Source organism: Periophthalmus magnuspinnatus, chromosome 16 (assembly GCF_009829125.3).
Source record: "Periophthalmus magnuspinnatus isolate fPerMag1 chromosome 16, fPerMag1.2.pri, whole genome shotgun sequence".
NCBI lineage: Eukaryota > Metazoa > Chordata > Actinopteri > Gobiiformes > Gobiidae > Periophthalmus > Periophthalmus magnuspinnatus.
The window spans coordinates 769771-796035 of NC_047141.1; the positions used below are offsets into that span (position 1 = coordinate 769771).

Below are 26265 nucleotides of genomic sequence, written 5' to 3' on the forward strand. Positions count from 1 at the left end.
GATTGCCAAGCTCCTCGGTGGCAAGGCTCCGGTGGTGGACGAGATCCATTCAAGTACCTTAGGTCTCTGGATGTTGTGGGGCTGTCTTGGCTCACACGTCTCTGCAACATTGCATGGCGGTCGGGGATAGTACCTCTGGACTGACAGACCGGGGTGGTGGTCCCTCTGTTTAAGAAGGGGGACTGGAGAATGTGTTCCAATTACAGAGGAATCAGACTCCTCAGCCTTCCCGGTAAGGTCTATTCCAGGGTACCGGACAGGAGAATTCGACCGATAGTCGAACCACGGATTCAGGAGGAGCAGTGCGGTTTTTGTCTTGGTTGCGGAACACTGGACCAGCTCTATACTCTCCATCGGGTCCTCGAGGGCTCATGGGAGTTTGCCCAACCAGTCCACATGTGCTTTGTGGATCTGGAGAAGGCATTCAACCGTGTCCCTCATAGTGTCTTTTGAGGGCTGCTCCGGGAGTATGGGGTCCGGGGCCTTTTGCTAAGGGCTGTCCGGTCCCCGTATGACTGGAGCAGGAGCTGTGTTCGCATTGCCGGCAGTAAGTCAAACCTGTTCCTGGTGCATGTTGGACTCTTTGTCACGGGTTCTGAGCCACTGCTCCTCCACATCAAGAGGAGTCAGCTGAGGTGGCTCGGGCATCTGTTCAGGATGCCTCCTGGACGCCTCCCTAGGGAGGTGTTTTGGGCATGTCCCACCGGGAAGAGGCTACGCAAGCCATAAACAAAATAATCCATTCAGTGTAGTGCAGAGTGCAGTGAGTGGTACACAGGAGAAACTAAACAGCCGCTCCATAAGAATATGTACCTACAGCGGCGAGAGCACTTCTCAAGACCCCAGTCTGCTGTAAATCTCCATCTCAAAGCCACTAACCACTCCTTTGAAGATAGTTAGGCACAGTTCTTAGCCAAAGAAAAGAAATGGTTTGAGAAAGAGGTAAAGAAGCTATTTTTGTTTGGAAAAACAATTCTTCTTTGAACAGAAATGGGGGCTTTAGTCATCATCTGTCTCCTATGTATAACTCCATCCTCAGACCTATATTTAAAACAAAAGTAGGGCTAGCCAGAATGATAATAAGTGTGAGAGCACCCATTAGGGGCCTAAATGATTATACTAATTACGACTCAGGCACAGTTTACACATAGTGTAGCTCATTAGACCTAGCTAACAAACAAAAACTGTAAACAATAGGTGTGTTAATTTCAGTGTAGTTAGCTCCTCCCTTCAGACAGATATAAGTCTGAATATATATATATATATATATATATATATATATATATATATATATATATATATAGTGTCCAGCAGTAATGTGACCAGAACTGAAGAATGATTTTTGAGTGATGATGAGCAGTGAAACATCTTCACTCCTACTACATTTTGTCCAGTTGACAGATTTGAATTTTTTTTTTACCTTTAACTTTCTGGAGGTGGCACTTCACCTGCATATTTCCATGAAAATGGAAAGTTAAATGGTACTTTAGAACATTCTCCACGGAGATAGATACGTTTAATGCCACACTGTGGAATATTATAGGAAACAAAGGAATAACATTTCCATGGAAACAAGCAGATTTTTCAGTGTAATAAGTAAAACCAAAAAATATGAACATTCTACCATAGAGATACATGTAAAACACCTACAGTGCTGCAAAGTATTAGTTACACAGGTACAAATACAATGTTACCAATGCATTTTGAAGAGTGCACTTTCTCCCATACTCTTGGGAGCCTCAGTGAGTCCTTGAGTTCAGACTCTGGACCTGGCTTCAGGTGAATGCATCACCGTGGAAACACAGGTGAGTTAATATTTACATCAAAGCAGGAAGTGAAACGTCTTTTCAGAAACATGAAGCTCCACAACAAGATTCAACTTCTGCAGTTCTGCTCCTCTCTTCTCTACTTTATATTTGTGGTAAGTACTCAACCAGGACTTAAACAGAACTAAAATAGGGCTGAACCAAGTCTAAACCAGGACTAAACCAGGAAAATCAGGACTGAAACAAGGCTAAAGGCAGACTAAAACAGGACTAACCCAGGACTGAACCAGGACTAAAACAGGACTAACCCAGGAATGAACCATGACTAAAACAGGACTAACCAAGGACTGAACGAGGACTAAAATAGGACTAACCCAGGACTGAACCAGAACGAAACCAGAACTAAACCAGCAATAAACCATTACTAAAGGAAGACTAAAGCAGGACTGAACCAGAAGTGAACCAGAATAGTTGCTCACAGTAGTGTTATTAAAATTAATAAATTAATCATAAATATTTTGTCATAAATAAACCAAACCCTGACCTCTGACCTTTGACCTCTGACCTCAGGCGCTGGGGCTCAGTGTGGCCGGATGTGGACTCTGGATCCTCTTTGACTCAAGCAGCTTCATCCATGTGGTCTCCTCAGGTTCTGCTTCTCTGACTTTGCTCCTGTCTGCTCCTCTGGCTCTGCTCCTGTCTGCTCCTCTGGCTCTGCTCCTTTGGCAGTAGATTTAGCACTTTAACTGGTTCTGCTCCTCTGCTCCTCTGGCTCTGCTCCTCTGTCTCTGCTCCTGTCTGCTCCTCTGGCTTTGCTTCTGTCTGCTCTTGTCTGCTCTTCTGGCTCTACTCGTGTCTGCTCCTCTGGTTCCTTTGGCTCTGCTCCTGTCTGCTCCTCGGGCTCTCTTCATCTGGCTCTGCTCCTGTCCGCTCCTTTGGCTCTGTTCCCCTGGCTCTGCTTATGTCTGCTCCTCTGGCTCTGCTCCCGTCTGCTCCTCTGGCTCTGCTCCCGTCTGCTCCTCTGGCTCTGCTCCCGTCTGCTCCTCTGACTCTGCTCCCGTCTGCTCCTCTGGCTCTGCTCCCGTCTGCTCCTCTGGCTCTGCTCCCATCTGCTCCTCTGGCTCTGCTCCTATGGCTCTGCTCCTCTGGCTCTGCTCCTGTCTGCTCCTCTGGCTCTGCTCCTGTCTGCTCCTCTGATGGCTCTGTTGGTTTTAGGCGACATGCAGTTCGTTGCTGTGGTTCTCCTTGCTGTGGGGGTGGTGGTCCTTGTGGTCAGTGGCCTCGGGATTGTGGGCGCTCAGAGAGAGAGCCGTCTACTGCTGCTGCTGGTGAGCACCCCCTGCAGCACAACACGCCTCTACGTTCTGTCAAACTCAAACATCTTTTCTTTTTCTAATTCTGACCTGGTTTGGTGGATAGAACCTGTGCTAAATATTTATCATAGATTTATATCAGTTACGTGACAGTTTGTGAACAAAAGTACATTTGTCCATCCATCCATCCATCCATCCATTTTCTTCCGCTTATCCGGAGCCGGTTCGCGGGGGCAGCAGTCTAAGCAGGGACTCCCAGACTTCCCTCACCCCGGACACGTCCTCCAGCTCCTCCGGTGGGACCCCAAGGTGTTCCCAGGCCAGCCGAGAGACATAGTCCCTCCAGCGTGTCCTGGGTCTTCCCCGGGGCCTCCTCCCGGTGGGACATGCCCAGAACACCTCCCTAGGGAGGCGTCCAGGAGGCATCCTGAGCAGATGCCCGAGCCACCTCAACTGGTTCCTCTCAACGTGTAGGAGCAGCGGCTGTACTCCGAGCTCCTCCCGTGTGACCGAGCTCCTCACCCTATCCCTAAGGGTGCGCCCGGCCACTCTGCGGAGGAAGCCCATTTCAGCCGCTTGTATCCGTGATCTTGTCCTTTCGGTCATTACCCAGAGCTCATGACCATAGGTGAGGGTAGGTAGGTAGGTAGATTGACCGGTAAATCGAGAGCTTCGCCTTCCGGCTCAGCTCCTTCTTTACCACAACGGACCGATACAGCGACCGCATCACTGCAGACGCTGCACCGATCCGCCTGTCAATCTCCCGCTCCATCCTTCCCTCGAGATACTTGAACTCCTCCACTTGGGGCAGAGACTCACCACCCACCCGGAGAGAGCAAACCACCTTTTTCCGGTCGAGAACCATGGCCTCGGATTTGGAGGAGCTGATTCTCATCCCAGCCACTTCACACTCGGCTGCAAACCGCCCCAGTGCCTGCTGCAGGTCCTGGCTCGAAGAAGCCATCAGGACAACATCATCTGCAAACAGCAGAGATGAAATCCTGTGGTTCCCAAACCAGGCCCCCTCCGGCCCCTGACTGCGCCTAGAAATTCTGTCCATAAATATAATGAACAGAACCGGTGACAAAGGGCAGCCCTGGCGGAGTCCAACATGCACCGGGAACAGGTCTGACTTACTGCCGGCAATGCGAACACAGCTCCTGCTCCAGTCATACAGGGACCGGACAGCCCTTAGCAAAGAGCCCCGGACCCCATACTCCCAGAGCACCCCCCAAAGGACACCACGAGGGACACGGTCGAATGCCTTCTCCAGATCCACAAAACACATGTGGACTGGTTGGGCATACTCCCATGAGCCCTCGAGGACCCGATGAAGAGTATAGAGCTGGTCCAGTGTTCCACGACCAGGACGAAAACCACACTGCTCCTCCTGAATCCGAGGTTCGACTATCGGTCGGATTCTCCTCTCCAGTACCCTGGAATAGACCTTACCGGGAAGGCTGAGGAGTGTGATTCCCCTGTAATTGGAACACACCCTCCGGTCCCCCTTCTTATACAGAGGGACCACCACCCCGGTCTGCCATTCCACAGGTACTGTCCCCGACCGCCACGCGATGTTGCAGAGACGTGTCAGCCAAGACAGCCCCACAACATCCAGAGACTTGAGGTACTCAGGATGGATCTCGTCTACCCCCGGAGTCTTGCCACCGAGGAGCTTGCCAACCACCTCAGTGACTTCAGCCAGGGTGATGGACGAGTCCACCTCTGGGTCCCCAGTTTCTGCTTCCTCCTCGGAAGACGTGACAGTGGGATTGAGGAGATCCTCAAAGTATTCCTTCCACCGCCCGACAACATCCCCAGTCGAGGTCAGCAGCTCTCCACCCGCACTGTAAACAGTGTTGGTGAAGCACTGCTTCCCCCTCCTGAGGCGTCGGACGGTTTGCCAGAATCTCTTTGAGGCCGTCCGATAGTCCTTCTCCATGGCCTCTCCGAACTTCTCCCAACCCCGAGTTTTTGCCTCTGTGACTGCCCGAGCCGCGGCACGCTTGGCCCGCCGGTACTCATCAGCTGCCTCAGGAGTCCCACGAGCCAATAAGGCTCGATAGGACTCCTTCTTCAGCTTGACGGCATCCCTTACTTCCGGTGTCCACCACCGGGTTCGGGGATTGCCGCCGCGACAAGCACCACAGACCTTACGACCACAGCTACGAGCAGCCGCATCGACAATAGAGGTGGAGAACATGGCCCACTCGGAGTCCATGTCTACAACCTCCCCCGGAATCAGGGAGAAGCTCTCCCGGAGGTGGGAGTTGAAGACCCCCCTGACAGAGGGCTCCGCCAGACGTTCCCAGCAGACCCTCACAATGCGCTTGGGTCTGCCAGGTCTGTCCGGCTTCCTCCTCCGCCAGCGGATCCAACTCACCACCAGGTGGTGATCAGTTGACAGCTCAGCCCCTCTCTTCACCCGAGTGTCCAAGACACGCGGTCGAAGGTCAGATGACACGACAACAAAGTCGATCATCGACCTCCGACCTAGAGTGTCCTGGTGCCATGTGCACCGATGGACACCCTTGTGCTTGAACATGGTGTTTGTTATGGACAAGCTGTGACTAGCACAGAAGTCCAATAACAAAACACCGCTCGGGTTCAGATCGGGGAGGCCGTTCCTCCCAATCACGCCCCTCCAAGTGTCACTGTCGTTACCCACATGGGCGTTGAAGTCCCCCAGGAGAACAACGGAGTCCCCGGTTGGTGCACTGTCTTGTACCCCTCCCAGGGACTCCAAGAAGGCCGGGTACTCTGCACTGCTGTTTGGCCCGTAGGCCGACACAACAGTGAGAGACCTGTCCCCGACCCGAAGGTGCAGGGACGCGACCCTCTCGTTCACCGGAGTGAACCCCAACACGCAGCGGCTGAGCTGTGGGGCAATGAGCAAGCCCACACCAGCTCGCCGCCGCTCCCCGCGGGCAACGCCAGAGAAATGGAGAGTCCAACCCCTCTCAAGAAGTTGGGTTCCAGAGCCCGAGCTGTGCGTGGAAGTGAGGCCGACTATATCTAGCCAGTAACGCTCAACCTCCCGCACAAGCTCAGGCTCCTTCCCCCCCAGCGAGGTGACGTTCCACGTCCCCAGAGCTAGTCTCCATGTCCGGAGATCCGGTCGTCGAGGTCCCCGCCTTCGACTGCCGCCCGGATCTCTTTGCACCCGCCCCGCATGGCTCCTCCCGCAGGTGGTGGGTCCACGGGAGGATGGCCCCACGTCGTTCCTTCGGGCTGGGCCCGACCGGGCCCCGTGGGGAAAGGCCCGGCCACCAGGCGCTCGCTGGAGAGCACCCACCCCAGGCCTGGCTCCAGGGTGGGGCCCCGGTAACGCCAGTCCGGGCGACGTAACTGGCCTTGATCTTTTTCTAGTACATTTGTGAGTAATAAAACAGAGTCCCTCTGCCGATTTCATCAGCACAGAAAACTCCATCCAGACAGTTTATGCACAAGGAGAACATTTTTTGATACTTTAAAATTTAATTTCACTAAATATAGCTGTTGGAATTTATGTTTATTAGTCTAATTAGACCTATTGTGCCATTTAGACAAATTTTGGCCCTTGTTTACATTATGGTTGCTAGGTAACAGTTATGGAATTACCTCTACAGTCCTGGTTGAGTCCTGCCTTAGTCCTGGTTTAATCCTGTTTTAGTCATGGTTTAGTCTGGGATTAGTCCTAGATTAGACCTGTTTTAGTCTTGATTTAATCCTCTTTTAGTCCTGTTTTAGTCCTGTTTTAGCCCTGCCTTAGTCCTGTCTTAGTCCTGGTTTAGTCCTGGTTTAATACTGTTTTGGTCTTGGTTTAGTTCTGTATTAGTCCTAGTTTAGTAATGTTTTAGTACTGTGTTAGTCCGGATTTAGTCTTGTTTTAGGCCTGTTTTAGTCCTGGTTTATTTGTGTCTTAGTCCTATTTTAGTCCTCTCTTAGTCCTGGTTTAGTCCTGGTTTAGTCCTGGTTTAGTCCTGGTTTAATCCTAGTTTAGTCCTGGTTTAGTCCTGGTTTGGTCCTGGTTTAGTCTTGTCTTAGTCTTGTCTTAATCCTGGTTTAGACCTGGTTTAGTCCTGGTTTAGTCCTGGTTTAATCCTGTTTTAGGGCTGGTTTAGTCCTGTGTTAGTTCTGTCTAAATTCTGGTTTATTCCTGGTTTAATCCTAGTTTAGTCCTGGTTTAGTCATGTCTTAGTCCCGGTTTAGGCCTGGTTTAGTCCTGGTTTAGTCCTGGTTTAATCCCTGTCTCTTTGCAGGTGGCGTGTTTCTTGGTGATTTTGGTTCTGGCTCAGATCTTTGTCACATTTCTGCTCCTCATCAACAAAGACAAGGTCCAACACACACCCCAGGACCAGGGCCTGGTTTAGACCTGGTTCAGATCTGGTTTAGTCAGACCTTTCTTGGCCAGTTCCTCCTACTTCCTGTTTCAATGCAAGAGAATCTGGAACCATAAAGTGTGACAAACACAGTCCTTATTTGGAACAGTCCAATCATAGCCAATAGGACTGTTCAGGGTGATGTCACTTCCGGGTCCTTCAGCTGATTGAAAATATTGGACACAGTTCACAAATTCCTCCCACATTACCAAGGGGCTGCAGTTGTTTAAAGCTAACAGGAGTGTGACAGAAAGTGTATGAGACTGAGGTAAGAAGCTTGGCTAGGCTACACCACCGTTAGTGGTGACCGCCAGTCAGTGAGATATACACACTGGTAATTGATATTTTGCAATTCAATTTAATTCATTTTATTTTTGTAACGCCCAAAATCACAACAACAGTTGTCTCGAAGGGCGTTCATGTTTTGGTTGATGAGGGAAACTGGAGTACCCGGAGGATACCCATCCAAACACAGGGAGAAACATGCAAAACTCCGCACAGAAAGGCCTGGGCGACCCGGGGATCGATCTGCTGTGAGGCATGAGTGTTGCCACTCAGCCACCGTGCTGCCTACACACAAAAACAAACAGGAAAATCAAACAACAGGAAAATCAGACAAAACAAGCAAAATCGGCCAGGCGAGGAGGAGGGAGGGGGGCGGAGGGGGGCGGAGGGGGGCCAGGCGAGGAGGAGGAAGACCAAGTGAGGAGAAGGAGAGCCGGGCGAGGAGGATGAGAGCCAGGCGAGGAGGAGAGGGAGGCGGGTGGAGGAGGGCCAGGCGGGGAGGAGGAGAGGGTCCAGTTGTCATCGGGGCATCTGAAAGAGTTACACTCCACAGGGGGAGTGGGACAGGGGACAACATGTGAATAGCATTGCTGATGAGAAAATATGAGGAAGCAGAGGATAGTGCTCAGGTTGCCATACTTCCAAGCCGGAGGAGCAGCCGATGTAATCAACATAACTCTAAGAGTGTGATGCTAATTATAGGCACTGTTCTGTCTGAAACTTTGTTAGCTTAGCTGGAGCCACAACAGATGAGCAGATTTGTGCTGCTAAACAAGTCCCTCTCAAATACAGTCAAATTACAGTCACAAGCAGTCATGAACATCTGTAGTCTCTGTAGCTTCACCTTGATAAAATTCTTTGAAATGATGCAGATTTGTTCCTTTTAGATGTTTGTTTTTTATTTCCTCAGATTTCTAAAACTCTGACAGAGAATGTGGACTCACTCATACAGAAGTATCCAGAGAACGAGCACCGCCTGCTGGACAACATGCAGCACTATGTCTGTATCAGCACCAAGCCAGGACTGAACAAGGACTAAACCAGGACCAGGACTGAACCAGGAATAAACCAGGAATAAACTAGGACCAGGACTGAACCAGTGCTAAACAAGGATCAGGATTGAACCAGTGCTAAACCAGGACCAGGACTGAACCAGGAATAAATAAGGACCAGGACTGAAACAGGACTAAACCAGGACCAGGACTGAAGGAGGACTGAGACAAGGGTAAACCAAGACTGAAGCAGGACTAACCCTGTGCTTCTCCTGATTGGTTGTTTCTCTACAGGCGAAGTGCTGTGGGCGGATGGGGCCTTCTGACTGGCAGAGTAATCAGTTTGTGGTTTGTTTAAACCAATCAGAGGCTGCAGTGCTGCCGTGCTCCTGTTTCAGCTCCAACAGACAAAGCCCCAGCTCCTTCTGCACCTGGAATCAAACCCTCACCTCCAACATCATCCTATACCAGCCGGCCAATAGCACCTACAACCAGGTAGGACTGGGTCTGGTTTAGTCCTGGTTTAGTCCTCGTTTGGTCCTGGTTTAGTCCTGGTTTCAAACTCGTTTAGACCTTGTTTAATCCTGCTTTATTCCTGGTTTAGATTTAGTGGTGGGTTAGTCCTGGTTTAGTTACTGGTTTAGTCCTGATTCAGACCTGGTTTAGACCTGGTTTAATCCTGGTTTAGTCCTGGTTTAGTCCTGGTTTCGGTCCTGGTTTAGTCCTGGTTTCGGTCCTGGTTTAGTCCTGGTTTCAAACTCGTTTTAGACCTTGTTTAATCCTGCTTAATTCCTGGTTTAGGTTTATTCCTGGTTTAGTTCTGGTTTAGTCCTGGTTTAGTCCTGGTTTACTCCTGGTTTGGTCCTGGTTTAGACCTGGTTCAGTCCTGGTTCAGTCCTGGTTTAATCCTGATTAAGTTCTCGTTCAGACCTGGTTCAGTCTCATTTGAGTCCTGGTTTAGTTCTGTTTTAGTCCTGGTTCAGACCTGGTTCAGTTATTTGAGTCCTTGTCCAGTCCTGGTTCAGTCTCATTTGAGTCCCGGTTCGGTCCAGGTTCAGTCCTGATTCAGTCCTGGTTTAGTCCTGGTTTAGCCCTAGTTTAGCCCTGGTTTGTTATTAATAGTCTGTATATTTTCAGGGCTGTGAGGTGGCACTTCGTGTTTGGCTGAAGGAGAATGTTCTGACCATTGTGGGAATGGACCTGTGCCTCATCTTCCTCCAGGTGAGACCTCAAAATAAGATGAGTTCAGTTCAGTTAAAAAGGTATTAAAGAGGGGGTATTTTACTTCTATGGGTATTAAAGAGGGGATATTTTACTTCTATAGGGTATTAAAGAGGGGGTAATTGACTTCTATGGGTATTAAAGAGGGAATATTTTACTTCTATGGGTATTAAAGAGGGGGTAATTGACTTCTATGGGTATTAAAGAGGGGGGATTTTACTTCTATGATGTATTACGGAGGGGGTATTTTAATTCTATGGGGTATTAAAGGGGGTGAACTTTACTTCTATGGGGTATTTAAGAGGGGAGATTTTACTTCTATGGGGTATTAAATGCTAACACATATTTAGCTAAGATCACCATGTTTCCTTTTATTGTTTTGAAAATGCTCTATTCACCCCAAACAACATATTGACATATTTTATGTTTTACTTTCGCTTCTGATGCTCTGAGTCCCTCCTCCCTTTGTTCTCTATGCTAAGCCACTCCCTCTTCAGAGCACTATCCCAACACACTCACCTGCATCCCACTAATGTACATCAGGTTTGTCAAGTTGCTGTGTTCAGTTTTGTATCATATTTTTGTATATTTATGAAGAAATGTTGTGTGGGGGCGCATGGGTGATGTAGGCTTGTGGGTGGAGCCTTGTACAGGCTTGTACTTGAATACCCACGAGAGATCGCTAGATTACTCAAACATGCCTGGATGACATCTAAAACCTTTTCAGACATGTTTTTGATGAGGGACGTTATAGTGTGGTAGAAAGCTCCAACACTTACATTTTGCAGAATAATACCATCTCTTTAAAGTTATTCTTTATCAATCGTTCAAGGGAAATTTATTCTCTGCATTTGACCTACCCATCAGAATCTCTGGGTTAAATCTGCATGTGACCCACCCATCAGAGTCTCTGGGTTTAACCTGCATTTGACCTGTCTTTCGGTGTCTCTGGGTTAAACCTGCATTTGACCCATCTTTAGGGTCTAAAAGCAGGTCTAAATGTCTTGTTTCTTTTCAGGTTCTTCTCTTGGCTATGGTGGTGGCTCTATGGCGCAGTTTCGGTGCCAAAGCTTCAGTGAAGAGTTCTAATCCAGATCAAACTGAGTCAGATCTGTACCAAAACCAGGTGTACAGTGACCAGGACCTGCTATACCAAGAACTAGACCAGGGACTGGTCCAGGAAGTAGACCACAGGGTTTATCAAAAACCCTATGAAGGCCCCTATGATGGACCCCATGGAGGACCCTACGATGGACCCTACAATGGACCCTATGATTGACCCTAATAAGGACCTTATGATGGACCCTAAGAAGGCCCCTACCCAGACCAGTTCTACACCCAATACTATGAATGAGATGCTTGTTCCTGGTTTGGTTTAGAATCGTCTGAAATTTTTTGCTGATGATTTTTAAATGAAATAAGTCTGATTATTAAAAATGTTACTGTCAAATAAACTTATGCATGCTTACTTCAAAGTGAAAGTGTATTAGATCTTGGTTAGTCCTTATGCAACCAGGCAGTCCCTCTGACAGTAAAAGTGTGTAAGGTCCTGGCTGCTCCAAGGTCAGTCCTGGTGTAGTCATTCCTGCTCTAGACCAGGTTGGGTTCTGGTTTAGACCTGGGCCCATCCTGGTTTGGTAGAGGTCTATACCAGGTTTAGCCCTGGTTTAGCCCTAGTTAAGCCTGGGTCAGTCAAGGTTTAGTCCTGGTTTAGATCTGGTTCAGTCCTAGTTCAGTCCTAGTTTAGGCCTGGTTTAGTCCTGGTTCAGTCACAATTCAGTCCTGGTTTAGTTCATGTTTAGGAATGATTTTGTCCTAGTTCATTCCTGGTTCAGACCTGGCCTAGTCTTGGTTCAGTCCTGGTTCAGTTTGGGTTCAGTCCTGGTTCACTCTTAGTTTAGCCCTGGGTCAGTCCTGGTTTAGTCCTGGGACATTAAAGGTTTTATCCAGGTTTAGTTCTGATCAAGAACTGGTTTAGACCTGATCTTGACTTCCTGACTGTAAATATGAATTATGATAAATTTAATCATAAAGCCAACGGTCAGAGACACTCAGCAGATCTCTATCAGACTCTGTTACTCATTACACCAGTCTAAGTGTGGTTTAAATCCTGGTTTAGTCCTGGTTTAGTCTCAGTTCTGGTCTGGATTCAGAGCAGGTTGAACATGTGGTCTGAGGTCCTGTTGGTGCTCGTAGCTCTGGGGCCCGGAGTCTGGAGTCTGCCGGCCTCAAAACTCTCCAAAAGCACAGGTATGGTTTCATTTGGGACTTCATACTAAAGTGGGACTAAGCCAAGACTGATCCAGGACGGAACCAGGATTAAGGCAGGACTAAACCAGGACTAAACAAGGACTAAACAAGGACTGAATGAGGACTAAACAAGGACTGAATGAGGACTAAACCAGGACTGAAGCAGGACTGAACCAGGACTGAACCAGGACTGAGCCAGGACTAAACCAGGACTCAACCAGGATTAAGGTAGGACTAAACTGGGATTGAACCAGGACTAAAGCAGAACTAAACCAGGACTGAATCTGAACTAAACTAGGAGTGAACCAAGACTATACAAGGACTGAACTAGGATTAATGCTCACTGCTCTCTTCACTACATTGAATGGAGTAGACTACATTACTTTGTTTGTGGCTCTGGGTTTTGTCCTTTGGGCGAACTAATTTAAGACAAAAGCTAGTTTAAGACAAGTGTTACATTGGAGAAACTAAACAGCTACTCCATAAGAGGATGTACCAACACCGGCGTGAGAGTTTCTTTGAACCCCAGTCTGCCGTACATCTCCATCTCAAACCCACTAACCACTCCTTTGAAGATAGTGAAGTTCAGATCTTAGCCAGAGAAAAGAAATGGTTTGAGAGAGGAGTTAAAGAAGCTATTTTTGTTAGGAAAGAGAATCCTTCCTTAAACAGGAATGGGGGCCTGAGACATAGTCTCTCCCCCATCTATAACTCCATCCTCAGACCCAGAACAATGAGAACAATAGCAGGGTTGTTAAGGGCTGAATTGGGTAGTTCCAGCTGACACTGGATGTTTACAGTTTCAGTGTCATTAGCCCCTCCCTTCAGATAGATATAAGGCAGTGGCCACCAGCAATCTGACCAGAACTGAAGAAGCGGCTTGGATGAGCAGCGAAACGTCTTCACTTTTAAAATGATTTGCCCAGTTGACAGATTTTAACTTTGTCTTTTGCTATGGATCAGACCTGGACGACTAAGGGTTTACACAGATAATTTCATCCTTGGTGCAATTCCGATGCCTCCATTTGCCTGAAGGTGCCACATTCATCTGTCCAAACAGTCATACACAAGTATAAACACAATGGGAATGACCAGCCATCATACTGCTCAGGAAGGAGGTTCTGTGTCCCAGAGATGAAAGTGCTTTGGTCCAAAATGTACAAATCAACCCAATAACAAAAGCAAAAGATCCCATGAAGATGCTGCTGAAGCTGGTAAGTGTGAGTCCACAGTGAAACGAGTACTGTACCAACATGGGTGGAAAGGCTACCCTAGACATTACTCCAACTCACAAGACATTACTCCAAAAGAAACAGATTACAGTTTGCAAATGTACACGGGGTCTGATTTCGGATCAGACAGTGAGAAAAAAATCGGATGTGTCTTTTTATATAGTGTATACAAACTTCTGGTTTCAACTGTTTATCTTTATACAGTCTAAGCTTTGGACCACTCGGGACTGTGTGACATTTTTAAATCAATAATAAATCTATAGAGATTTGAATCATTCGGAAGGGAACGACATCAGGTCAGATCAGCCCGGTCTGTTTTCTGGCATCTTTTAACAGGAGCAGAGATTGTTTCCAGCCTCATTTCACCTGCTCCAGGAATGTAAACATTTTAGACACTTATCAAATGATTGTTCCATAACGATCTTGGCCTACAATAACACTGACAACACAGGCAAACACTGTTCTGGTCTGGTCTAGTCTGGTCTGGTTAGTGGGAAACTGTATCCCCAAAGTGTCTCAAACTCAGTTTTTTTTTTTTTTTTAATTAGACCAGAACATTCCTGACTTAAACCAGAGCCTGCCCCTTTAAACCTGAGTGCAGTCTGGATAGGGTATGCTTTGGTCTGAAACAGGTTGGACCCTGAATTCCGGTCTAAACCCAGTCTATGGTCTGGTCTTTGATCTCCAGTCTCTGGTCTCTGATCTCTGGTCTGATCCCTGGTCTGGTCTCAGGTCTCTGGTCTGGCCTCTGGTCTGGCCTCAGGTCTCTGATCTGGTTTCTTGTCCCTGGTCCCTGGTCTCTGGTATGGTCTCTGGTCTTTGGACTGGTCTGGTCTAAACCCAGTCTCAGGTCTAAACCCGGTCTCTGGCTTCTCTCCAGGTTCCAGCACTTCAAGGCACAAGCTCCTCCTGGTCTCGTTTGACGGGTTCCGGTGGGATTATGACCAGGATGTGGACACTCCAGAGCTGGATCTGATCAGCCTCAGAGGAGTCAAAGCCAAATACATCACTCCTCCCATGCTCACCATGACCTCCCCCTCACACTTTACCACCATCACAGGTCTGAACCAGGACTGAACCATAACTGAACCAGAACTGAACCAGAACTAAACCAGGACTGAACCAGAACTGAACCAAGACTGAAACAGAACTGAACCAGGATTGAGTCAGAACTGAACCAGAACTGAACCAGGACTAAACTAAGAATAATCAGGACCGAACAAGGAAAACCAGGTCTGAACCAGGACTGAACCAGAACTGAACCAAGACTGAACCAGGACTGAACCAGGACTAAACCAAGACTAAACCAAGACTGAACCAGGATTAAACCAGGACTGAACCAGGATTGAAGCAGGACTGAACCAGGACTAAACCAGGACTCGTCATGAGTCCAGTCTGTCCTTGTGTTTCTGTGCTGTCTTCTCCCCTCCCTTCACCTGCGGAGTATTAAGAGGCTGAGGATTCCTGGAGCATGAGATTGACAAGCGGATCGGTGCAGCGTATGCAGTGATGCAGTCGCTGTATCGGTCCGTTGTGGTAAAGAAGGAGCTGAGTCCAAAGGCAAAGCTCTCGATTTACCGGTCAATCTACGTTCCTACCCTCACCTATGGTCATGAGCTCTGGGTAATGACCGAAAGGACAAGGTCGCGGATACAAGCGGCTGAAATGGGTTTCCTCCGTAGGGTGGCTGGGCGCACCCTTAGGGATAGGGCGAGGAGCTTGGTCACATGGGAGGAGCTCGGAGTAGAGCTGCTGCTCCTACACGTCAAGAGGAACCAGTTGAGGTGGCTCGGACATCTGCTCAGGATGCCTCCTGGACGCCTCCCTAGGGAGGTGTTCTGGGCATGTCCCACTGGGAGGAGGCCCCGGGGAAGACCCAAGACACGCTGGAGGGACTATGTCTCTCGGCTGGCCTGGGAACGCCTTGGGGTCCCACTGAAGGAGCTGGAGGACGTGTCCGGGGTGAGGGAAGTCTGGGAGTCCCTGCTTAGACTGCTGCCCCTGCAACCCAGCCCCAGATAAGCGGAAGAAAATGGATGGATGGATGGATTCCTACACTCGCCGCCAGATTGTCAGTGTATCCTCGTGGTACTGTCCACTTGGCTCAGTCTCATTTCTTCAACTATGCTCTTTGTACTCAGTTGGACTTTCCTGTTCTTTACCAGATTTTGCTCCTTGGTCGTGATGGGCAGATGAAGCTTCATGAAGCACTGAAGCCTTGCATCCAATTGGTTCACTCCAGCACAAAGCTTCTTGAAGCTTAATTTGCTCTAGTAGGACATCAACTGTGTGGGATTTTGCAGAAAGTCTTTGAATAAAACTGTCAGCAAAATCAAGAAGTATGCATAACATGTATACTGTAGTGATGGCAGTGGCAGTATACTGTCTATACTATATATATATATTTATATATATATATATATATATATATATATATATATATATATATATATATATATATATATATATATATATATATATACACACACACACACACACACACACACACACACACACACACACACACATAGTACTGGCAGTATGGAAAATGATTATTTGGAAATGATGAAAATGGAAATGATCATTTTCAGTGAGATGAGGGGGGTTGAGGTTGGGGTATGGACAATGATTATGGTTTAGGGGACACATTATTGTTTTTTTATTTTAAAACAACGTTCCATTCTATCCTGACTCTCTCTCCTCACTCTCCTAAATCTCCAAACTCTCTCCAAATTATCTCTACCTCTCTCCAAACTATCTCTAACTCTATCCAAACTGTCTCCAAACTGTCTCCAAACTCTCACTGACTGCAACTCTCCATCAAACACCCACATTTTCAATGGAGCCTGTCAAAACACGTGGCAAAATCCGAACCACTTTCTGAATCAGTCACGTGGTACAGCCAGGTAGCAAGGCTTAATTAATAAAATAATTTTCATCTCTGCCTCTAAATGAAGCAAGCCTTGATATGCAGATCGCGGAAACAACCCCTCCCCTACTCGACATCACACTTTGAAGCCTCAATACAGAACGTCACATTACTACTCCTTGGACTACCCATACACCGCAGCGCACCTCGTCCTGTGCCAGAACGTTCACTGCCAACCCAACCCTGCAACACTTGCTCCGATAACCACCTTTCACATTTTGTATTGTAAATAAACTTTGTTGAGCTGTTTTTCCGAGTCTGATCTTTGGTCCTTCCGGACTTTACAATAGAACGATCTGGCCAACATGGACCAAGCAGACTTGGGGAAAGACCAAACGCTACACCGGGCATTTTCGCATCATGGAATAATCATTGGACAACACGAACAGAGTATCCGGATCTTGCTCGAATGCAATCAATCCCTGACCCAGCAAGTTACTCAACTCACCAACCAGGTTCCCGCATTGCTCTCACTTCAGTCACCGGCCTTTGGGGCTCCTGCCGCCATCTCCGGGACATCCGCGGTGCCACATTCCCTGGAATCCCCACGTGTTCAGGCTCCATGAGATTCTCGTAGAAATAGTGTCTGATAGAAGTACACAATTTACATCCCAAGTTTGGCATAATTTCTGTGAAGGGCTGGGCACTACGGTCAATCTCACTTCTGGTTTTCACCCACAGACTAATGGACAGACCGAATGGGCTAACCTGGACCATGAGACCGCACTACACTGTGTCGTCTCCACTAATGCCTCGACCTGGAGTACATTCCTCTCTTTTATAGAGTATTCACATAACTCTTTGGCGAGTTCCGCAACCGGTCTGTCTCCATTTCAAGCCTCCCTAGGATATCAGCCTCCACTTTTCCCAGCTGAGGAAAAGAATCTGGCGGTGCCCTCTGTCCAGCACCACCTCCAACGCTGCCGCAGGATCTGGAGAGAGACCAGGGTAGCTCTCCTTCAATCTTGGGCCAAGACTAAAGCTGCAGCAGACAAGCACCGCTCCCCCGCCCCCCAGTATCAGTCAGGTCAGTCTGTTTGGCTATCCTTTGAGAATATTCTGTTTAAGACTGACTCTCGAAATCTCTCTCCTCGTTTCTTGGGACGTTTCAAGATTACAATAATCATTAGCCTATCTGCTGTATACCTCAAACTGCCTCCATCTCTTCGTATCCATCCCACTTTCCATGTGTCGCAAATCAAACTGGTTCTCTTCAGTGACCTTTGCCCTCCAGCCGAGCCCCCTCCTCCCGCCGATGTTCGCCGATGGGGCAGGGGGTTGCAGTATCTGATGGAGTGGGAGGGGTATGGTCCCAAGGAGCGTACGTGGGTGCCCAGGGCTCGCAATCTGGATCCTGACTTGGTCAGAGACTTTCATTTGGCCCATCCTGCCAAGTCTGGGGGTCCACCTGGAGGTGTCCTTTAGAGGATGGGGGGTACTGTCATGAGTCCAGTCAGTCCTTGTGTTTTTGTGCTGTCTTGCCCCTTCCTTCTGTGTCTATGCCTGGAGCTAGGCGGAGACTCTGCACACCTGCACCTCCACAAGCAATCAAGCCTTCGCCTGGGAAGTATTAAGAGGCTGAGGATTCCTACACTCGCCGCCAGATTATCAGTGTATCCTCATGGTACTGTCCGTTTGGCTCAGTCTTGTTTTTTGTACTATGCTTTTTGTACTCAGTTGGACTTTCTTGTTCTTCCACTCACCGCGTCCTGTGCCAGAAGGCTCACCGCCCATCGGGCCCTGCACCACTTGCTCTGATAACCACCTTTCACATTTTGTATTGTAAATAAACTCTGTTGTACTGTTTTTCCAAGTCTGCATCTTTGATCCCTCTGGACGTTACGACAGGACGACATCACCACTAACACTGGACTCACCCTGGTCCTTTATCAGAGTGAAGGTTATTGGGGCTTATCTGATCTGGACTTTGCCTTGGCCCTCAAAGTTTTGTGACTGTTGTTAAAGGTCACAAACTTCTGACCACTGTGTGTCAGATGCCCTCCCATTCTCCTGTATCCCTGTGTGTATTCCTTTGCATGCTCCTGTATAATAATGCAACACTTTTTTGTACAGCAGTATTAATTCACTCCGCACACGCTGGTGGTGAGATACTGTTGTAGACTGAAGTGAGGGTTATTGCACCTGACCTTTGACCTCTGAACATAGAACATGATGAATTTTTTGTAAATTCAAAGTGTCCATATACTGACAGGGCATCCACAGCTTCAGATTTTGTAGGATTCTTCTCTGTTTTCACAACATGAACATTTTTTTTAAATCCTCAAAGCACCTAAAAGTTTGCTTTGTTACATTTAGCCCAGCCCCACTCTGAGCTGAGCCTGCACTAGCAGCTATCAGTCTGATTGGACAGAACTGATCATGCGGTGCACGTTTTTGATGTCACTGATGTTATGGTGGGCAGAGCTAGTACAGTATTCAGGAAATAATGCAGAAGACAAAGTTTTGTGGCATTTGGAACCAGTGACACAGGCCACTGACAACAACATGATGCCATCTTTGTTTCATCTCAAATCTGATTATACTTCTATGGCACCAGCTCTCACACACAAGGTAATGTGGGTCCAAGAATGTGCGTCCAAGAATGCAACCACAGTTTTTGCCTCTGCTGCCCCACTGTGGCACCTGGTATCACAGCGACCTCCCATCCAAGTACCAACCAGGCCCAAGCCTGCTTAGCTTCTGAGATCTGCTGAGATAAGGCTTTGATAAGCCAGCATGAGTCAGATGCCTTCCCATCCTTGTATTCCTGTGTGTCAGATGCCCTCCCATCCTCCTATAGCTCTGTGTGTTAGATGCCCTCCCATTCTCCTGCATGCAAAAATACATTTGTCCAGTATACTTTTGCATCTTTTAAATGATTAATGCTAGAAATAACTTATGAAATTAAAAACTCTAAACAAAACACCATTTACTCCTGTATGTCAAATTCAATCCCATCCACGTATACCCCATGTGTCAGAAGTCCTCCTGTGTGTCAGATGCCCTCCCCTTATGTCAGATACCCTCTGTGTGTCAGATATCTTCCCTGTCTGTCAGATGCCCTCCCCATATGTCAGATGCCCTTCCCATGTGTCTGATGCTCTCACCTGTCTCCTCTGCAGGCCGCTGGGTGGAGGACCATGAGGTGGTCCATAACATGATGTTTGACCAGAAGACAAACCTGAAGATCCCTCACAAACAGACCCTCAGGAGGTCCGAGTGGTGGGACACAGGAGCTACTCCACTGTGGATCACGGCCCAGAACCAGGTAAGAACAAGGACCAGGACTGAACCAGTACTAGATCAGGACTAGAGCAGATCTGAACCAGGACAAGAGCAGGTCTGAACAAGGACAAGACCAGGTCTGAACCAGGACACAAGGACAAGATCAGGTCTGAACCAGGACCAGACCAGGTCTGAACCAGAACTAGACCAGGTCTGAACAAGGACAAGACCAGGTTTGAACCAGGACTAAACCAGGTCTGAACCAGGACTAGACCAGGTCTGAACCAGGACTAGACCAGGTCTGAACCAGGACTAAACTGGCACTTAGACTGGAACCAGACCAGGTTAGACCAGGACTAGACCGGCACTTTGCCAGGACTAGACCTAAAGTAGAAACAGATCTAGTCCCTGCTGGTGTCAGATGGGGCAGATCATGGGACTAGATCAGAGGGTATATCAGGATTAGACCAGGACTGAACCAGGTTTTAACCAGGACGAGACCAGGTCTGAGTCAATGCTAAACCAGGATGGGACTGGAGCTTGAGTGGCTGGTGGTAGAGGCTAAAGGTGCAGATTTGCAGCCACATGTGACCGTCTTCCCAGGGGCAGCTGGTCAGATATAATATATAATGATGTCTTCAAACGTTTGTGTCTCAGGGTCTGAAGGTGGGCTCCTTCCACTTCCCTGGAGGCGGGGCTAACTACAGTGGTCAGCCCGTTGGACGCCACGTGTTTGAGATTCCCGGTTTCCCCGATGACAATGAGACGGAGTGGCGTCAGAACATGGACACGGTCCTAGACTGGTTCTCAGAGGAGGACTTTGACTTTGTGACACTTTACTTTGGTGAGCCGGACAACGTGGGCCACGCACGTGGCCCAGACACCCCCCAACGCAAAGCCATCATCAGACAGATTGATCACGCTCTTGGGTACCTGCGCCATGGCATCGAGATGCGAAATCTCACCCACAACCTCAACGTCATCATCACCTCGGACCATGGCATGACCACAGTCAAGAAGCGCCCCCTGGTGGATGAGATCGTGCTGAACAATTACCTGCCCCTGCTTCAGCTCAACAGCTTTGAGATCCTGGACTATGGTGGCTTTGGGATCCTGACACCAAAACCCGGGAAGGAGCCACAAGTCCTGGAGGCGCTCGCCAAAGTCCCAAATATCACAGCCTACGCCAAGAACCAGATCCCAAAGAGCTTCCACCTCGGGAAGAGCAAACGCATGCCGCCTGTGGTCATACAGGCCGACCTTGGATTCAACCTCAACTCAGTAAGGAACCGCTTTGTCTGGGTTTAGACCTGATTAAGACCTGGGTTAGTTCTGGGTTAGTCCTGGTTTAGACCTGATCTAGACTCGGGTTAGTCCTGCTTTGGACTGGGGTTAGTCCAGGTTTAGACCTGGTATAGAATTGGTTTAGACCTGGTTTAGACCTGGCACAAATCTGAGTCAGTCCTGTGTTAGACCTGGGTTAGTCTTTGTTTAGCCCTGGTTTACATCTGGCTTAGATATGGTTTAGATCTGGTTTGATGTAGACGTATTTTTGAACATACAGAAAGTCGAGATTGCCCCCTTTTGTGACACACTTGAAAACGTTTAAATAAGGCTAGCTTCAAAGTTTAGAAGCATTTCATTGAGGCCTTTTGATGACATCATAAGGTGGTTTTGAACTGCAGGACATTTCATCACATTAAAAGATCGTTACAGAGAGGAGAGACTGACACAGAATATGAAAGACAAAACAATGCAAAATAGTTGTCATAGTCATTAAAACACAAACTATAATGCAAAACTGACTCATGTGAGTTTTAAGCCATGTTCTAATGTTGTTACCTCCTCAAAAACATACATAGTTATGTTTTGTTTCATTCACACATATTTGAGTAACCCTTTATTATTTGTCTACATCTCTAAAGCTCAAAATGCTCTGTTCCACCTTGTGATGTCATGAAGTGGTAACAGCTCCTTTTACTTTTAATCCAGTAAAGGTTTGATAATTCCAGGGCTGAATTCATCCAAATTACTCTAGTGAAGGTGTATGTAGTTTACATTTAAAACACAGTGGAGCACTTCCTGTATTACCACATGACATCACAAGGTGGAACAGAGTGTTTTCTGCTTGTGAGAAGAACTCCTAGCCTAAATATGCGGAGTTTGTGTGTTAAACATGTGTGAACAAGATTAGAATAGCAATCAGACAGTAGCCTCATTTGGGCCCTTTAAAATTCTCTCTGCAGCGCTTCATCGTGTACGTGAACAAGGGTGACCATGGTTACCACAGCGGAGAGATGGACATGAAAACCATCTTCAGGGCATTTGGGCCAGACTTCAGACAGAATGTGGTGTCGGAGCCGTTTGACAGTATCCACCTGTACCCCCTCATGTGCAACCTCCTCAGGATCACTCCGGCCCCTCACAACGGCTCAGCACAGGTCACCATGGAACTGCTGATCCAAGACAAGGGTGAGAGAACCGGATTTGAACCAGGACTGAATCGGAGCTGAGCCAGGACTGAACCAGGACTGAACCAGGACTGAACTGGGCCTGAGCCAGGATTGACCAGGACTAAGCCATGACTAAACCAGGACTAAACCAGGGCTAAACCGGGATCAGGACTGACCCAAGACTGAGCCAGGACTAAACTAGGACTAAATCGTGATCAAGACTGAGCCAGGACTGAACCAGGACTGAACTAGGACTTAACCAGGACTGAGCCAGGACTAAACCAGGACTAAACCAGGACTGAACCGGGACTAAACTGGGATCAGGACCGAGCCAAGACTGAGTCAGGACTGAACCAGAACTAAACTAGGACTGAGCCAGGACTAAACCAGTACTGAACAAGGAGTAGAACAGGGCAGAACCAGAACTGAGTCAGGACCAGGACTAAACCAGGACTAAACTAAGACTAAGCCAGGACTAAACCAGCAGTAAACTAGGACTAAACCAGAACCAAACCAGGACTAAATCTGGATTCAACCAGATCTAACGGGTGCGTTTTGGGTCTGTTTCAGATGGCTCGTCGGCTGTTGCCTCGTCCGTGGTTCTGCTCATGTCTCTTCTTCTTTTGTTTTTGTGACAAACCAAAACCATGCCACATTTGTTTGTTTATTTGTTTTTGCCCTGTGTCAAATTATTTAAAACATGAATAAATTATAATGATGTCACCAGTTCTGCTCCTGTCAGTGAACACCCAATAAAAACAGAGTGGGGGCGGGTCGGCCGTCAGAATCAGCACATTCTATAGGCAAGTCATGGGCGCAGTTCAAATTAATCTTGTTCAAATGCAGATTTGTGTTGTAATACAGTGAGTTCTTGGGTCTAGTCATTAATAGAAATCATCAGGTTCAACATTTGTGCGTTTACCTTTTAGATATTTATTTAGTACATTGTAATTAATAGGGAAACATGTCTATTCAGTTTTCTTTCGTTCTTTCTTTACTTATTCTTTATTTGTCATAGACCATGTACAAATTCATTAATCTAACAAAAGAAAAGATGATTTGTACCAGATTTAGCAACTGCTACTTGCCATCTGCAGTCCCCGGGCAGGTGAACACATTAAAATACAGTTTCAGCAAAATTATATAAAAAAAATAAAAATACAATTAAAATAAAATACTATTTCAATTAAATTACAATACATTTCAGTACAATTACACTCACTATTATGTCACTACAGGAGACAGAAACAGAACGTGTACCTTATTACATAGATATTCATGTATCTATGTGTATCCTTGACCTCATTAAATGTCATTAAATGTACCAAATTAAAGTACAGTTAACCCAGACCGAGAGGGGAGAAAGAGGGAAGGACAGGTTAGAGAGAGAGGGAGGGTGAGGGGAGAGAGACAGAAGGAGAGATGAGAGAGAAAGAAAAGGGAGAGAAAGAGAGAGAATGACAGGTTAGAATGAGAGAAAGAGAGAAGGCGAGAAAAAAGTGTTGTTTTTTTTGGGGTTTTTTTTGTTTGATGGTTTGTTTGGTAGTTTGTTTGATGGTTTGTTTGGTAGTTTGTTTGGTGGTTTGCTTGGTAGTTTGGTTGTTTGTTTAATGGTTTGTTTTTTGGTGGTTTGTTTGGTTGTGGTTTGGTGGTTTGTTTGGTGGTGTGTTTCATGGTTTGTTTGATGGTTTCTTTGGTGGTTTATTTGGTAGTTTGGTTGCTTGTTTGATGGTTTGTTTTTTGGTGGTTTGGTGGTTTGTTTGCTGGTGTATTTGGTTGTGGTTTGGTGGTTTGTTTGCTGGTGTGTTTGGTTGTGGTTTGGTGGTTTGTTTGCTGGTGTGTTTGGTTGTGGTTTGGTGGTTTGTTTGCTGGTGTGTTTGGTAGTTTGTTTTATTCTGTGGTTTGTTTGGTGGTGTGGTTTGTTCGGTGGTGTGTTTTGTTTGATGTTTTGTTTGGTGGTTTGTTTGGTGGTTTGTTTGGTGGTTTGTGTGGTGGTTTGTTTGGTGGTTTGTTTGATGGTTTGATGGTTTGTTTGGTGGTTTGTTTAGTAGTTTGTTTGTTCGTTTGATGGTTTGTTTTTTGGTGGTTTGTTTGGTTGTGGTTTGGTGGTTTGTTTGGTGGTTTGTTTGGTAGTTTGTTTGGTAGTTTGTTTGGTGGTTTGTATCGTGGTTTATTTTTACTTGGTGTTTGGTTGGTGGTTTGTTTTATTCTGTGTTTTGTTTGGTGGTGTGTTTTGTTTGATGGTTTGTTTGGTGGTTTGTTTGGTTGTTTGTTTAGCAGTTTGGTTGTTGGTTCGATGGTTTGTTTGTTTGCATAATCATTTGGAAAATTTCAGCCATGGAATTGCCAAACTAATGGCAAAAGGTAGCTGATGTGTGAATGAAACAAATCACAACTCCAAGTATATTTCTGAGGAGGTAACATTATAACATGGCTTGAAATTCACCAGTGCAGTCTCTTTTAAGTTTATGATAATATAATGTGCAATAGAGTCTATTTTTTTTATGCCATTGTAGTCTAGTTTGTTTTTAGACTTTGGAGGGCACCATAGTCTCCTGTATTAATGGGAGACAGGTTTTTCTAACAGTCCAGAGGTCTAGAGGTGTGCAAAATGTGAACTTTGAACAGAATCTTATTATTAAAACATAAATCACAAGTCCAATCACAATCATAATGCCTTGGTCCTCAGCAGATCAATGAGAGATGTCCACTGAGGAGTTACATAAGAGAAGAAGCTGATCTATGAGCATATCAGAGCAGAGCAAACATAAAGATGAAAAAAATGGGTCAGATATGGGTTAAAATAGGTTAAGGTTAAAGGTCCTATATAGAGATAAACTGTTTTTTTAAGCTGATATGTAATGCCCATTTTCATAATTTTCCCAAAATGATGTACTGTACTTTAAATTTACTACAAACTTGCCTCAGTCCTTTTTTTTTTTTTTTTTTTTTTTACCACAAACCTATAAGAGTGTTACATTTTGTGCAGTTATCTCTTTGTACTAGAGTTCAAATAAAGCTTTGTGTGTACTCTTAAGTCAGCAGGTCAGGCAAATGTAAATATCGGTCTGTTTTGGAGACTTAAGGCCAATAGCCAATGTGCTGAAAAGTGCAAATATTGGCCTGATATATCGGCCGATCTATATATCGCTTCATCTCAACTCCTATAAGTTCAAATGTTCTTATGCTGTTACCTCCTCAAAAACATACATGGAGTTGTGTTTTGTTTCATTCACATATGCTTGAGTAACACTTTATTATTAGTCTGTCTACATCTCAAAGCTCATCGTTAGGTTAACAGCTCCTTTTACCTTTAATTCCAAGGCTTTAAATTCTCCATGATTCTACTGAAGGCTTTTGGAGTTTAAAACCCAGAAATGTTTTATTAAAAAAATTCAGCTGTACAAAAGTCTTAGGAGGTTGCAGTTACAGCCGCCTGTCCCCTCTGCATATTCACCCTGCTGTCATGCTTGGCCAAATGGTCAGTGATTTCCTGGTATGGAAACTTTGCAAAGACAGTTTCCTTCCAGAGGTCAAGGGTCACGTAGCTGTAAGTCTTGGAGATTGAATCAAAGGTGGCCTTGGCAAAGTTGCCAAGTGTGACTGTGCAGCCTCTGACAGCGGTGTAGTAGTCATCAATATCAGCCATCATGAGCAGCTTCTTGGGCACAGGGGCAGACACAATGCCAATACCACGAGGAGAAAGGATCAGACGCATCAGGACAGAGCCACAGTGCTCAGTCACCTTGCAGGGGACAGTATGGGGTTTGCACAAATAGCAGTGGCCACCTCTTTGGAACAGTTGACTCCCAGTCCAACATGGCCATTGTAATCTCCAATGGCAACAAAGGCCTTAAACCTGGTATGCTGTCCAGCCCCTGATCTGCTCCTGAACAGACATGATTTTAAGAACCTCATCTTTGAGACCAGATCCCAAGAAAAAGTCAGTGATCTCAGACTCCTTGATGGGTACAGGTAGATCTCCTCCAGAGGCCCCTGCTGCGTCCAAGGCCCCAACCACGGCTGCCAGCTCCAAAACCTCCTTGAAAACCTTCTCTACCACCTGTGTCGTCTGCCATTTGGTGATAAATTTTACAGGAAGAAGGGTTTAAAAACACAGTGGAGCACTTCCTGTGTTACCACATGACATCATAAGGTGGAACTAACTACACTGTAAACAGCTATTGTTTGCAGTTTCTGTATGTAGGCTAAGTCTGTTGAGCATGTCGCATGCATCT

The 26265-nt window shown here is 46.8% G+C and overlaps 2 protein-coding genes and 1 pseudogene across 3 annotated transcripts; 2 read left to right on the forward strand and 1 right to left on the reverse strand.

The window, feature by feature from the left end:
• Positions 1-1837: 1837 nt before the first annotated feature.
• On the forward strand, positions 1838-11393 carry si:ch73-139j3.4 (CD82 antigen). 2 transcript variants are annotated; one of them, XM_033981261.2, is made up of 8 exons: positions 1838-1921; positions 2337-2415; positions 2982-3094; positions 7321-7395; positions 8636-8725; positions 9012-9212; positions 9855-9938; positions 10957-11393. In XM_033981261.2, the coding sequence occupies exons 1-8, from the start codon at positions 1856-1858 to the stop codon at positions 11215-11217; spliced, it is 969 nt and encodes a 322-aa protein (XP_033837152.2). In that variant the 5' UTR covers positions 1838-1855; the 3' UTR covers positions 11218-11393. The 2 variants fall into 2 exon arrangements, with proteins under 2 accessions (XP_033837152.2, XP_055083999.1); XM_055228024.1 differs by lacking the exons at positions 2337-2415; positions 2982-3094.
• Positions 11394-12075: 682 nt separating this feature from the next.
• Positions 12076-22808, forward strand: zgc:153896 (uncharacterized protein LOC569930 homolog). The gene is made up of 6 exons (XM_033980958.2): positions 12076-12188; positions 14301-14480; positions 19472-19617; positions 20232-20855; positions 21821-22046; positions 22598-22808. Exons 1-6 carry the CDS (start codon positions 12104-12106, stop codon positions 22660-22662), a joined length of 1326 nt encoding a protein of 441 aa, XP_033836849.1. The 5' UTR covers positions 12076-12103; the 3' UTR covers positions 22663-22808.
• A 2597-nt stretch (positions 22809-25405) lies between these two features.
• On the reverse strand, positions 25406-26106 carry LOC117383741 (40S ribosomal protein S2-like; annotated as a pseudogene).
• Between the last annotated feature and the right edge of the window lie 159 nt (positions 26107-26265).

Bases quoted from the DNA above. Each gene is read 5' to 3' on its own strand.
- zgc:153896 (XM_033980958.2), top strand. From the start codon at position 12,104: ATGTGGTCTGAGGTCCTGTTGGTGCTCGTAGCTCTGGGGCCCGGAGTC. The intron at 14,481-19,471 runs GTCTGAACCAGG...TCTCCTCTGCAG, and splicing joins ACACTTTACCACCATCACAG to GCCGCTGGGTGGAGGACCAT. The intron at 19,618-20,231 runs GTAAGAACAAGG...TTTGTGTCTCAG, and splicing joins GGATCACGGCCCAGAACCAG to GGTCTGAAGGTGGGCTCCTT.
- si:ch73-139j3.4 (XM_033981261.2), top strand. From the start codon at position 1,856: ATGAAGCTCCACAACAAGATTCAACTTCTGCAGTTCTGCTCCTCTCTT. The intron at 7,396-8,635 runs GTCCAACACACA...TTATTTCCTCAG, and splicing joins TCCTCATCAACAAAGACAAG to ATTTCTAAAACTCTGACAGA. The intron at 9,213-9,854 runs GTAGGACTGGGT...GTATATTTTCAG, and splicing joins CCAATAGCACCTACAACCAG to GGCTGTGAGGTGGCACTTCG.